The sequence below is a fragment of the Lissotriton helveticus genome, chromosome 9 (genome assembly GCF_964261635.1).
Source record: "Lissotriton helveticus chromosome 9, aLisHel1.1, whole genome shotgun sequence".
NCBI lineage: Eukaryota > Metazoa > Chordata > Amphibia > Caudata > Salamandridae > Lissotriton > Lissotriton helveticus.
The window spans coordinates 347,974,074-347,987,617 of record NC_136070.1 but is presented as its reverse complement, the minus strand read 5'-3'; the positions used below and the strand labels follow the sequence as shown (position 1 = coordinate 347,987,617).

Here is a 13,544-nt window from a genome sequence, read left to right as displayed (position 1 = left end):
ACCAAGAGGCACTCGCAAATTCCAGGCGAAATTTCAAGGGTGTAAGGGTTCCAAAAGGACACCCTGTTGCACCCATGAAATGTGCATGTGTGCACATGTGACGCACATACATGCCCTTAAAAGTGCTTTTTTAAAGGAAATCGCTAATTTCCACCAACTTGAAGTTGGTGGTAACTAGCGATGCCTTAAAGCTAAAGTGCACCTTCTTTTGTCATACTTACAGTGCATTTAAGGAATTGCAATTTGCGATTCTTTAAATGCAATCGCAAAATAAGGAATGACAATTTTTGCGATTCCTTATTTTGCGAGTAGGTTTAATCCTACCTACATTGCTCAAAGCCAAATTGCGATCGCAAAGGCTGAAATTCTGCGGATTTTGGCGTTTGCGGTCGCTATTTGGCTTCCTACATCTGGCTCCTGGTTTCTTTCCAGTGTTCAATGAAAAATTAGTAAATCTGCCCGTGCTATTTACCGCACATTAAAAAAATGACAATATTTGAAGAACAGCTTTTAAGTTATTCAGACCGTGGCGCTTTCCTGCATCCGTTTCAGTCCCTCTCTGGTGTGTTCATCTCGCGGCAGTCTCATGCAGCATGTGATGATCAGGCAGCGGCTGCCAGTGACAGATGGGCCTGGAACTCATTCCACGGAAGTTGGCTCAACCATGTGACATGGGAGCATCATTGTGGTGGGAGGATAAGGGACAGCGTGGGTGGGAGCTGGCTTCCTCTTTTCATGGCACTCTGCTGTCTGAGTGAGAGCGGATGCTGTCTAGTCTTTCCATTGTTAGCTGTGAAACAATGAGCCTCGGCACTCTCTCTAACCCTACCTTTGCCACTTGCTCTCACGGTGTGATCCAGCATTAAACACACCAATCTCCCAGGGCCTCTGTTTCCTCAAATGCCAATCTAGAAATGTTTAATAACATGTTAAAAAGCAGACTTATGTGCTGTGTAGAGGAGGACATGTACATGTGCCGCCATCTTGCCAGGACAAGTGTATTCGGCCTTAGAGAATGGTGTGCAGACTGGCAGCTCTACAGTCCAAATAGTATTTTGTCATCTGGAGCACTCTCCCTGGACAGAAAAGGGGAGATTCCATGCCTTTTGCAGTAGATTGGCACCACCACTAGATGGCAGCCTAGGGCTGCTGCCTTACCTCACTTGTGGAAGGGATAGCCCTAGCTTCAGAAGATGCAAGCAGGATGGAACTGTACGGAAGAGCTCGAATGCTATTCATGGGTAGGTGGCAGGAATAATGCTGTGCTTTACACAATGTATATAACCATACAGGACATGAAACATGATGCAATGCCATACTGTTGTCCTGCTAGCTTCATTCATTGTGCAAGGCCGTTGTAGTGGATGCTTGGTGTGACAGTGACCGGTGTGTGCATTTTGCATGGTGTCCCCATGCACAAGTGCTTGTGTGTGTGCATGCGTACCAAAATAAGGTCACTGCCTAATCATAGGCGACAGCGATCCACACTATAGATGTCACTGTCGCCGACATGAACGAGCTCTCCCCAGAGTCAACAAAGATGCAGGTCTTTCTGTTATCTAGAACTGTGACTCCCGGTAAACTAGTATTGTTGGATGCCAAGGACACTGGTCAAATTACCTTTTACTACTACATTGTCCATCTCATCCTTTTGCGAGAGGGGAGTGTCAGCTGGTAGGGCTATGCTGCAATGAGGGCATATGAGGCTGGTTGCAGTGTTTGCACTGTACAACGTGTAAATATGGAGAGGGAAATAATCCCTGTTAATGGCAGTCCAGGAGGGTTAACAAAGAGTTAATTCAGTTCTGAGCATTGGGAGTAGCTTTTGAGTTGATTCAATGTACTTCTGCGACTCTAAGGTAAGTCAGGGGCTTTTGGAAATCACAAAGTGTCTGTGCTTTTCTTGAAAGCAAACTGTAGGCAATAATAGTAGTTAACTATCACCAGCAAAGTTGGAGACCTCAGAGAGACCCTTTGGCTCGAAGGTGGAGGAGCCACACCATGCATAGACCGAATATTCATGAATCCACTAGCTCCAGAGATATCATATTGTACAACATTATATTCAGGGGCGCACCCTGCATTACAGAATCTGGGCTTCTTCACTGAAACCGTGGGGCACCCCTTGCGTTTCTCAAGCTTTGGTTCCTTAGCTGTGCCCAGATTACTTGAAATGAAAATGTGCAGCAGTAGGTTGCACAAATGGGATTGCTCCAAAGATAGAGAGTCTGATTCACAAAGGCAAAATGAGATGAAATGTTAAATTTACGGCTTTCAGAGTACTACATGCCCTTTGTGAATACCAAAAGTTGAACTTTACGAGTAGTAAATTCCCTGTGTGAATACTAAAAATGGGAAAGTTAGACTTTCGTCTCATTTTACCTTTGTGAATTGGGCCCAGTGTTTTTGTGTGCCACTAAGCATTGCACCACAGCACCAAGGTGAGTGAACGGTGTCTCAAGTCAGTTTTGTACTCTTTGCACACCCTCTAGTACAAATGTGACAACAAGCTACGGGTAAGCTACATAAAATGTGTAATTTTGCAGAAATTAAATTTGTCACAAGTGGGAATGTCACTGTTAACTTTGTGATGCCCCCACAAACCCCGATAGATGTCATGCTTCATCATTGGGCCATGCTCCTCGTTGGGCCGGCGCTGCAATGCCCGATGGGCTACCGTGAACGGGGCTCATTGGCGGTGATCTTTTGAAGAAGCCGTGAGGTGCATGCGGGTGTGGGGGCAGGGTAGTGCACAGGAGGTGGTTTAAAATAAGTCTGGAGCAGTCCTCTTCAGAAATTATTTATTAACTAAGGTAGTGCCAGCTTAATTAAAAGGTGTAGTAGCCCTACGTGGATGTAATATTCCTAGAGGGCTATCGCAGTGTGATGGATCAACACGTTTCGTGCCTGTATTGCCCCTAGCGGATCATGCGGCACTTCATCAGGACCTACGAAAGTGTATGGTGCACTACCACCATTCTGGTTCCCTAGTTGTGGTATGAGATCCAGACTCGGTAGTACAGTACCCTAGTAGACTTATACTGGGGTAGTGAAGACCCCCAGTACGGAATTCTACAGCTTTGCGGGGAAAGCAGAGCACCTCATTGCTCTGCGGGGAAGGGTGGCAGGCAACTAGCGCGATTCCTAACCTTGCTCTGGGCCCACTATTAACTTTGTCTCACCCTTTCAACCTAGCTAACTCCTAGAGTCCAAGCTGGCTCTCCTGCTCAACCACAAAATTGATTGTATTAGTGAAGGACCTGATTCAGCTTCTATTGTTATTTCAGGCCAAGGCTCTGGGCTACATCTGTCCATGGGAGAATAATTTTCATTGGTGTGGTGCAAGCTCTTTTTCCCTCTCCCAAATGCAATCTGCCCATTTTTTCTCAGTCACTCACAGTCTGAGACCAGTCACCGCACTACTGCAAAGCACTGTGCCCATACACCTGACCAATCAGAAGCCTTCTTCAAGGATGTTGACACTCAGCCATTCCAGGCTGCATCTGGTTACCTACCTAGTCTTGCTAAGGAATACCTGACTGCAACCCTACCCCAAGTAGTGTAGCTGCATTACTACTGCCTAGAGTGCCACAGGGTGTTCACCCGCCTTCTTCATACACACTAGTGGTCTGGCAGAATGGAACCCTACATTTTCACTGACAACATGCTACCTGGAAGGAGAAACCTTGCCTTTCTACAAAAATGAAATAATTTCTGATATATAGTATATGATGATTCGAATCAAGAGTAACAGCCCCTGCATGTTTTTTTAAGTATTCCCTGCGTATGGCACACCACTACACCTTTCATTAAAATCTTGTGTTATGCCATGCCATATTATATTGTGTTAATAGATGATACCAAAGTATATCATCCAGTCCCACTGGGTTCCCTGTGAGATAAGCCTTGTAACCCCTATCACAAACAACAGTATTTACATTTTTATGAAATTTAAAATGAAATAAATCTATTCCACATCCCTTCCTTTTGCAATGTAAAATATAAGCATAAAGAAGCCAAACCACAAGGGGCGCCATACTGCAAGAGCTTCTAAGAATGCCATTGGCAGAGTGCCCCTCCTGGCATGATGCTTAAAGTGGCAAGGTAAAACCTGAAGCTTCCAGTGTAATAAGAGAAGACAAGGGCAAACCCAGTGCTTAATGTGAGCCGGTGATTGCAGGTGGGGCCCACCCTCACTCTTTTTTGTGCACCAGCACTTATTTTTCCTCATCAGACTTTGATCCAAAGCAAAGAAGAGAAAAACACAGAATGGGGAAGGAAGGAGGAAGAGACAAACAGAAAACAGTGACAAAGGCATAAATTATGGATGACCAAGAACCTGCAAGAGTTAGATAAAGGGGCAGTAAGTGTCTGGTGGAGGATGAAAAGGGCACATGATGGAACTGAATCGGTTTTCGACACCCCTGACCTTCGAGGGCACCAGCTGCAGACTTCTGAGCAAAGGTTTGGGCCTTGGCACGACTTCTCTTACAAATTAAGCACTGATAACCTAATGCAAATATAGGAACCCGGGCCACGAGCTACGTAAAAAGCAACAGTTCTCTAAAGATGCGATATAAACAAAAGCGACATTACTCGTAGTAACTTAATTCCATGACCAAATAAACCAGAGGAAAACAACTAACCAAATTTTAGGTCATTTAATCAACAAATTTAGAAAAATGGAGCATCAGGTGCTCTGAGCCCCAGTGATACCTAAATAGCAAACAATATATACTGCTGGAGACGACACCACTGACTGTGATCCCTATGCTGTTCATAATCAAGTGTTCACAATTGTAAGGGTAGTCGTTCTTTCTCATAGGAATCAAAGACAGGGGTTTTCTGGAAGGGGACCTGACTACCAAGCATCTCATTACAAATTAGGACTCCCTGCACTCTTTGCAATCACTAGCTGGCCGAGATAACTAGTAAATTTACTATCAAACGGTCCTTTCTGTGCCCAGACTCAGTTCTGTTGATTTTATACCACACATCAGAACTCCAACCTTCTTCCTATCCAGGACCCCATCTTTACTATACTTCAATGCTCTTTCAAATGTCCCACTCCTTTCTTTTGTCTCTCCCCATTCATGTTTCATTTTGTTGTTTCTTATAGGCTTTTACAGCATGTATTACAATGCCTAGGTGGCACTGTGGCAACAGTAATCTAAAAATAAATTGAAATAAAATAATCTAGCACACCACCTGTTTCAATTTCTCCTTACTTTTTAGATCACGGATTTCTAAATATGTGTTCTATATAGATGACACAGAATGTAAATTATTTGCAGATACTGCTAGTGATTTCATAATTTATATTGATTAAAACAAAGATGAAGCTCTGGCTCAGAAGTCATCAGCAGGGAATAGTGAGATAGAAGGTCTATGAAAGATGTCAGTTCAGAATAGTATGGCGTGTGATGCAAGAACAGCAAGAAAGAGTGTCTATACAGGTTTTTAATAAACGTTTGGGGTGGAGCCAAACACAAGAGTTGCAGATGACCTATAAGAGCCATCAAAAAAGGAAGTGTGGAGTTGGAAACAAAAGCAGTTGACAGGAAGGACACAAGTACAGTAGAGCATGGTCTACAACACTGTAACCATCAACTGTTGGCAAGGCGTGTCTCTGAGCATCAACATTGGTATAGATTGTCGAGTCAGACGCGAGAACCATATGTCAGAGGGCCTATCACAGGCCTTAAAAGAGGAAACTGTGAAGTCATGGAAAAGAAGAGCAGGGCATAGGGTGTTCAATAGTTACTAGCAACTAATAATATGCTGTAGTAAATGAGAACTGTTGGTGGAGAGGGGCTATAACAATCAATAATAGAGGAGCATAAGGAGTCAGGCAAAAGAACTGCAGTGCATAACTGATGTCGGTGGTGGACAGTGTGTAGTCTGGGTCAGGTACAGTGGGTAGTGATGGTCTATAACATTTATTAATGCGTGTCAGTTTGGGGTAATAAACATTAGTAGTTGAGCAGAGAGTGTACAACAGTCATCAACGAAGGATAGTGTGGCATTGTAAACATGAACAGTAGGGTAAAGAATTTATGATGAACATCAAAGAAGGATCGCGTGGAATTTAGTGCAAGAACAGTAGGGTAGAGGGTCTGTGACAATCATCATATCTGGACAGGTTGGAGTATGGCACAATAACAGTGGGCGGAGGGTCTTTGACAGCCATCAATGAAGGGCCGTGTGGAATCGGGCACAAGAACAGTATGACACTGTGGCACAGGGTCTATGACAGTCATCAACAAAGGAGTGTGCGGAGTCTGACACAAGAACATTAGGGCATGGGATCCAATGCAGTCATCAAAGAAGGCGTTGGTGAGTCTGTCACATGAAGAGCAGGATTGTACGGCTTACGGTCAATAACAGCCGCCCATGAAGGATTATGTTGGGTTTTGTACATGAACAGTGGGACAGATGTTCTATGACAGTACTCAACAAAGGACAGTGTGAAGCCTGGTGCAGAAAAAGAGGGCAGAGGGTCTTGTACAACCATCAGTGAAGCACTGTGTGGAGTCTAGCAAAAGAACAGTAGGACAGTAAAGCAGAGGGCATATGACAGCCAATGATGGACAGCAGGGCCGGACTGGAAACGTAAAACAGCCTTTGCAAAAATTAAAAATTCAGCCCGCATGGGCAGACGTCCTAAGGTACACTTGAATAAAAGCAACTCTTTCAAGTTGCGACTGGGATCGGTAATGAGCACCAACATTCCTAGAGGCTGAACCCGGCCTCCAAGAGTCAATACCGCCTCCTGGGGCTCCAGCCTCCCGGGGAATTGCCCACTTGCCCGGCTGGCCAGTCCGGCCTTGATGGACAGTGCTAAGTCTAGCGCAGGAACAGAGGGACAGCGAGTCTACGACAGTCATCAACGAAGGACAGTGTGGAGTCTGGGGCAAGAACAGTAGAACAGTAAGGTCCATTGTGGAGTATGGGGCAAGAATACCATCCATGCCAGTCATCAACGAAGGACAGTGTGGAGTCTGGGGCAAGAATAGTACCATCCATGCCAGTCATCAATGAAGGACACTGTGGAGTCTGGGGCAAGAACCCTTTGGGGACAGTGTGCATAAAACAAGAAACGGGCAGATGACTTTGACGTATTTCACCTTCTTTCTAAAAATTAACTGCAAAAGAATAAACAAATACATTGGCAGGACTTTGATAAACCAAGTAAGCCTCCACTCATGCCTCTTCATAAAGTAAGTTCACACCCGTTCTTTGCTGCATAAAAAGCCTGAACAGTGCATGAGATGCCTGCTATAAAAAGTAAATAAAGTACAATATAATACAGCAATTAATGTATACATTGCCCAAGTGGAAAGAAGTCATTTGCTCTTAAACTTGATGTTATCTGGCATTATAGCACTATACACAAAACGTATAATCATGAATACACAGGTTGGCTGTTCCTTACCCTTGTGTCATCCGGGCTCATTTCATTCAGCACAGGCATAGAGGTCACTGTGAATGACAAGAAACAACCAATGGGAAGTTACAAATGACAGCGCAGCGACTAAGCGGCCAGCTCATCCTCGCAAGCAGCATCATATATTCCGATCACTGCTGCGGAGGCGCGTAATCCAACGGCAGTAATCTGTGTTGGAACAAAGTGTCCTCTGGGGAAGGGCCTGTTCGTTCCCCGAGCAGAGCTGCAGCTTCCTGCCATTGCCTGGTGATAATATGCAGATTCTGGAAATATGCAGCCAGCTCAGGATGAGCAGGGGGGGATCTTTGGGCACACACACACTTTACCCCCAGAGGAGCTGCGGCCGCGGCAATTAATGTGTTTCATTACCAATAACATGCCGAGACTGGTCGTGACAGATGCACGCTCTCCATTGGGTACACCAGTGCATGTGTTTACATTTAATAGACTTTGGCATGGATTTGCTGATCTGTGTGCAGCATTATGTGAAAATCAGGAGCAGTGTTTTGCAAGAAAAAATCGTGTTGCAACAGGTGATGCGGCGATGATGTCATCAGCAACTTCTGCACTAAACACAAAGGAGCATAGTAAACAAACGTTCACGCAGCACAACGCAGCAAGCCACCTTGCTTCCTGAATGAGAGATGCCAGGAATGTGTTGTTTTTAACATTTAAGGGGCAATCTTGCTCTCTGCCTGCACTGGTGCACAATGTGCTGCCTAGTGCCAACGCAGGCACCCTTGCACCATGGTGCTTGAGTTGTAGCAGGATTGTTTAAATGCAAGAAAGAACACCTTCCTGCACCTAAAATCATCAGGGACATTTATCTCTTTATAAGTGTGCTGCCGAATGCAGCAGACCTAGAAAGAGAAAACAACGAGGAAAAATAAAGATATTTCTCCTTGTTGGTCTACTTGAGGGAAAGTGTACAATTCTGACACATTACCAGGTCTACCACTCTTAGTAAATCTGAGAATTCATCAGAATACACAGGTGGATGCGTGGGTACACCCATGTTTCGCCCATGTAATGCCCTCACCAACCAGGGTAAAGCAAGGCAGCGGCTTGTGCTGCCTTGCGTTGCACTAGATTTACCAAGCCATGCAGGGCCGCACAGGTTGGCCTTGCGTGTCTAGATAAATCTCATTGTAGGTTTTGTGCTGCCCTGTGTCGCCTTGCATGGCGCATGGCGACGTAAAACCCTAAATTTGCCCCTAGGCATTCAACTATGATGCAGTGGTGACCAGGAGTTACCTTTTGTGAGATTTCTACTTGAGGAATACTCTCTAGCTTATTGGAAGGATAACTGTCCAGGAGCAAGGGGTGTGACTTATGCGATTTCACACAAAGAACATGTTAGGTATATGAATATGAAATTATTTGCTTGGCCTGTGTTTGTGCCTGATTTCATTGTCATAACAACCACACACAAAGCAGGTCATGCTTTCTTAGGAAATCTGGCTTTGCATGAACTCCTGAGGTCTTTGTCTTCCCACCCTGTTAGGCCCCACATTGCAAAGATAATAGATGGGATAAGCTCCTTGGAGCAAAGTTAATTCGACACATGGTAGCATATTTACTAAAGGTTCACTCAACACAGGGCAGCAAGCAAAGTTGCATGAATGAGCGAGAGGTAAACAGCACCATATCAACTTAGATGTTGCGCTCTTCAGCTCTGTATCTGCACTGGGGCACTCGACTCTGCGTAGTGCCAATGTAGGCGCCCATGCACCATGGTGCAATAGTACCTGCATTATGGGAAGGATTGGACTTGTGCGGGAAGGAATGCCTTCCTCCGCAAAAACAACCCTATGAGGCAATTTCCTCTTTACTATGCATGAAGCAGACTGCTTCACCCGCAAAAAGAGGAAATAACGGGGAGAAATAAACATGTTTCTCCTTATTATGCCATAATTGGAGTGGCGTACCCTTTTGGCACAATCCCATGTCTACTGATTTCAGTAAATCTGGGAATTGCCTCAAATTCCATGAATGAATGTATGGGAACGTTCATGCTCCAACCATGGAACACTTGCCACTATGAACTATAGCGCAACGCAAGCCACTGCTCTGCAATATGTCTTTACAGTCATGCTATGGCAGTGTAATTTGACCCTTGTGTGCCTTTGTAAATCTTGCTCAAGCCTTTGCATCGCATCGGGCTGACTTGTGTCGCACAAGGACGATGCAAGTCCTTAGTAAATTTGGCCAGTTGTTTGCATCAACTTTAATGTAAAATCGTTTTAGAAAGTAAAATTTGATTGCCACTAGGCTTTTCCAACATTTTGCACCACAGTGTGCCACCTTGTGTAGTGTGAGTGCCCATGCAAATTTAAACTAAATCTGTGACTTTAATATCCAACTGGCCACATCCAGGAAATTGAACATGGGCCCCATTATTCAATGTTATGTCAATCTGTGTTTACTGGCAGCAGACGTACAGCAGCCCTTTTTTGCTGTTTTGTTATGGAAAATACAGTAAGTGGTTTGCTATCTTGTATAATGCCTCTTCTAAAAGCCTTTGAGTCCCTGACAGGCGGGAATCTATTCTGTTATGTAACATTCACTGTTCGCAGCTCCACTGCCCCCTTCACATATGGCACAGCCAGAAGTCTGAAGGGCCTGGTGGACGGGAGGTAGAGACAATTTAAACGTGTCGCTACAGAAACTCACTCCACCCCTATTCTTCATTAACATTTATACATGTTCCCCAGAGGCAGACTCTGTGTTTATAACACTAGCAATAAAGTAGCACCTTAGTCTACACGTATGTCGTTTATGAGCACTGTAAGCAACAAGGTTACCCCTGCCCAATTTAGTAGAATTTAAGGCCTTGAGAACGTTGCATTTTGGTCCCATATGACAATCAAATTACGTGTTCAGCCCAGGCACACATACAGATTCCGAATGGAATACCCGTTTGAGTCTCCAGATCCTACAACACCAGCAGCAGCAAGCCCCGGGGCATTTGTAATCAAGTACAAACGCCCCCATACCCGCACCCCCCCTCTAGTACCATCACACAATCAATGGAGCTGGAAAATGCTATCCCATTCACAGAAACCTGCCTGGCAGGCGGTCTGCGCCGGTTTATTCACAATACACTGACTGATCTGTAACCTGCACCCGCGAGCGGGGAGGCGGGAGGGTGGGGGCGGGATCTGATTGGAAGCTGCGAGTCGGCCGTGGTAACCGGGGTGTGAATACTGCGCTGTTCTTGCTGGTATTGTTCTCAATGCTGGGATCTGTCATGGGAGAGAACATGGAGAGACCCACCGTAGTGACCTGCGAGGGTCTCAAACAATGGAATACTGGGAATAAAGTCAATAGTAAATGGGGGAAGTGCGGGCTCTGTGACTGCACAATGTCAAACTGGCTTCGGTGGGAGCCTGTCCTTGGCACTGAAGGGCATCGTGTGCTTCAACGGAGCCCGGGCCTCTGTCCGTGGTGCTGAAGGGCACTGTGTGCTCTTCGGTGAGATCGGTACCCCTGTCCGTGGTGCTGAAGGGCACTGTGTGCGCTTCTGTGGAATCGGTACCTCTGTCCGTGGTGCTGAAGGGCACTGTGTGCGCTTCTCTGGAATCGGTACCTCTGTCCGTGGTGCTAAAGGGCATTTTATTCGATCAGAGCGTGTGCTGAAGGGTGACGCTGGCTCCAAGCCCCCCCACATCACCCCACCCGCCATCCCTGGTGCAGCACACCATTTGTTATAGAGGTTTTTGCGGTCTCTCTTCCCGGTGCTGAAAATGGAACCGTTGGGTATACAGTGTGTGCATGTATATGTGTGTTTCTATGTTGTGTGTATGTGTTGACTCTCCTGGTGCTGAAAGAGGGCATAATTGGTTGTAGCGAGAGCTGGCACCGCTCTCCATGGTGCTGAAAGATGGCATTGTGAGTTATAGTGGGGGCTGGTGCTCGTCTACGTGCTGTTGAAATAGGCCATTGTTGGTTATAGTGGGGGCTGCCACCTCTCTCCATGATGCCGGTGGGCATCGTTGATTTTGGGGCACGCGTGTGCCCCTCTCGATGGTGATGCTGGGCATAATTGGTCATAAAGAGGTCTGGTGCTTCTCTCCATGGTGCTGGCAGGGACATCGTTAGTTATGTGGGAGCTGCCCCCCCCACCCGCCCCCCCCCCCAACATGGTGCTAAAGAGCAGCATTGGTTTCAATGGGAGCCTTTCATTCTGCAACATTGTTTCAAGTGGGCACCGGTACCTTTGCCCCGGGTACTTTATGACATGACTGGCAGTAATGAAAGCGGGTTCCTCTGGTGATGTGGGCTACTGCTGGTTATTGTCAAGGGTCAGTGACTGTTCCTATTGCGGAGGTTGGGGTCATTGGCACCAATAGGGGCGACAGCCTCTGCCCATGGTCCTGTGCCATTGGTATAAAGAGCTTGATTGGCAACAGTGCCTCTGGTGCTGAAGTGAATGTTTGCTATATTTGAACCCTGCGCCACTATCGTTGGTCCTGAATGACATCATTGGCACGCGTGGGGACCGGCTCCTGTTCCCTTGGAATGGCCGGTCACCGTAGACTTTAATGGGACGTCTATGCCCTTATGCCTAATATTGAAGGGCATTACTGGCACCAGCGGGAGGCGATACACCTGTCCCTAGTGCGGAAGGACGCTAGAGATGTTAATGCGGACGGGGACCTCTGTGCTTGATGCCGGGCGACCCTATAATTTCAGTGGGGACCGGCGTGCCTCTGTAGGATCTTGGAGGGCACTGTAGATTTCAGCAGGGGTTGGCGTGCCTATGACCCTGCTCCCAACAACAGAGCCCCGCAGTGCCCGCTCCCTGAACCAACCGGCAGGCTGGGCTCGCTTACCTTGCATCGCACACAGCGCTACGACCAGCCATCCTAGGCGCTGCATCCTGTATCCCAGCTCGGTCGGAGGCTGGAGAGGGCTTCAGACGTCCAGTGAGTGAGGTCTGCGGGAGGGACTGAGCTCTCTTCCTCTAACGCCTCGGGTGAAAGTGCCTGCTGGGCACTGCAGCGCCGGCTCATTTATATCTTCCAGCCCCTGGATGTGACGTCAGCAGGAGAGGGCCCAGCCCCCTGCACCGCCGACCCTCCCACTGGTTACCCTGCGTGTGCAGGGAGGGGCTCTGTGCCGGCGGCAGGTGCTGCCCCCTCCCCCACCCAACCCTCTTTCCTGCTCTGACTTGGGAAGAGAAGATTCAATCAGTTAGTGTATTGAACAGACCTGCACGGTGCCATGATGTTGAGCACGGGCTCTTCTCTTCCCTGTAGGGTGGCAAAACAGTAAGGCAACGCACAGGAACGTTAGAGCTTCAGGACAGCTTAGTGGGCATGTGCCTGCTGCGGAGATCCGCATAACCTGTACGGTAGCACCTTGACTCCAGGCCTTGGAAAACATACTATGAAACCTAATGCAAGTAAACGCCAAGCCCTAACTGAGGCACAGTGGGCCCCTCGGCATCGGTGCCACTGCACCCGCGGCACTGCTAGCTAAGACTCTGCGGTAGGCTCTGGCTGTTGATTCGCCCACGCTCGATAACATGAGCACAGTTTAGGCGTGGAATGGTAGTAACACGTGGAATAGTAACACAAACAAAACAAAAAAAGCAGGCAGAGTTGCAAGTCTGGGCAGAAAGCGCCATATGAAGCAGAACCGTGGCCCCTTATTAACAGGAGACAACGTTGCACATCGGGCACACACACCTCCTATCAGAATAACTTTCTAATCGGCCAGAGGTTACTCGAAGTTTAACACAATTAAAAATTATCTTAATGTAAACAGCGAAATTCCAGCAAAAGACACCACACGTTACAGCGCAACGAAAACCGGGGCTATTGTACTATAAGAGCCCTCCTGGAAGGATGCCTTGTGGTGTGTCACACGAACCGAGGTGGAAGCAATGGTGCGAGTGTGAGGTCGGGGAGAGTGCGTGCGTCACCGCGTCAGTCAGAGAGGGAGTACATTTTAGGTGCGGATTCTAGACTAGATGCTAAGGGGCAAATTTGCAAGCACCTCGCGCCACTTTTGCGTCACTTTCCCGATGGTAAAAATGACGCAAAAGTAAATGATGCAAAAATGGCGCAAGGGGCTTGTAAATCTGCCCCTA

General features: G+C 47.0%; 1 protein-coding gene across 4 annotated transcripts in view; it reads right to left on the bottom strand.

Annotated features, from left to right (window-relative positions):
- CHGA (chromogranin A) overlaps positions 1-12,696 on the bottom strand; it is an 89,184-nt gene extending 76,488 nt beyond the window's left edge. The window contains exons 1-2 of one of the 4 annotated variants that reach the window (XM_078660078.1): positions 12,283-12,696; positions 7,436-7,482 (exon numbers count right to left, since the gene is read on the bottom strand). In XM_078660078.1, coding sequence (XP_078516204.1) covers positions 7,436-7,482; positions 12,283-12,328 — 93 coding nt within the window. In that variant the 5' untranslated portion in view covers positions 12,329-12,696. The remainder of the gene's footprint in view (positions 1-7,435; positions 7,483-12,282) is intronic. The other 3 variants (XM_078660079.1, XM_078660081.1, XM_078660080.1) reach the window with 3 other exon arrangements.
- Positions 12,697-13,544: the final 848 nt, after the last annotated feature.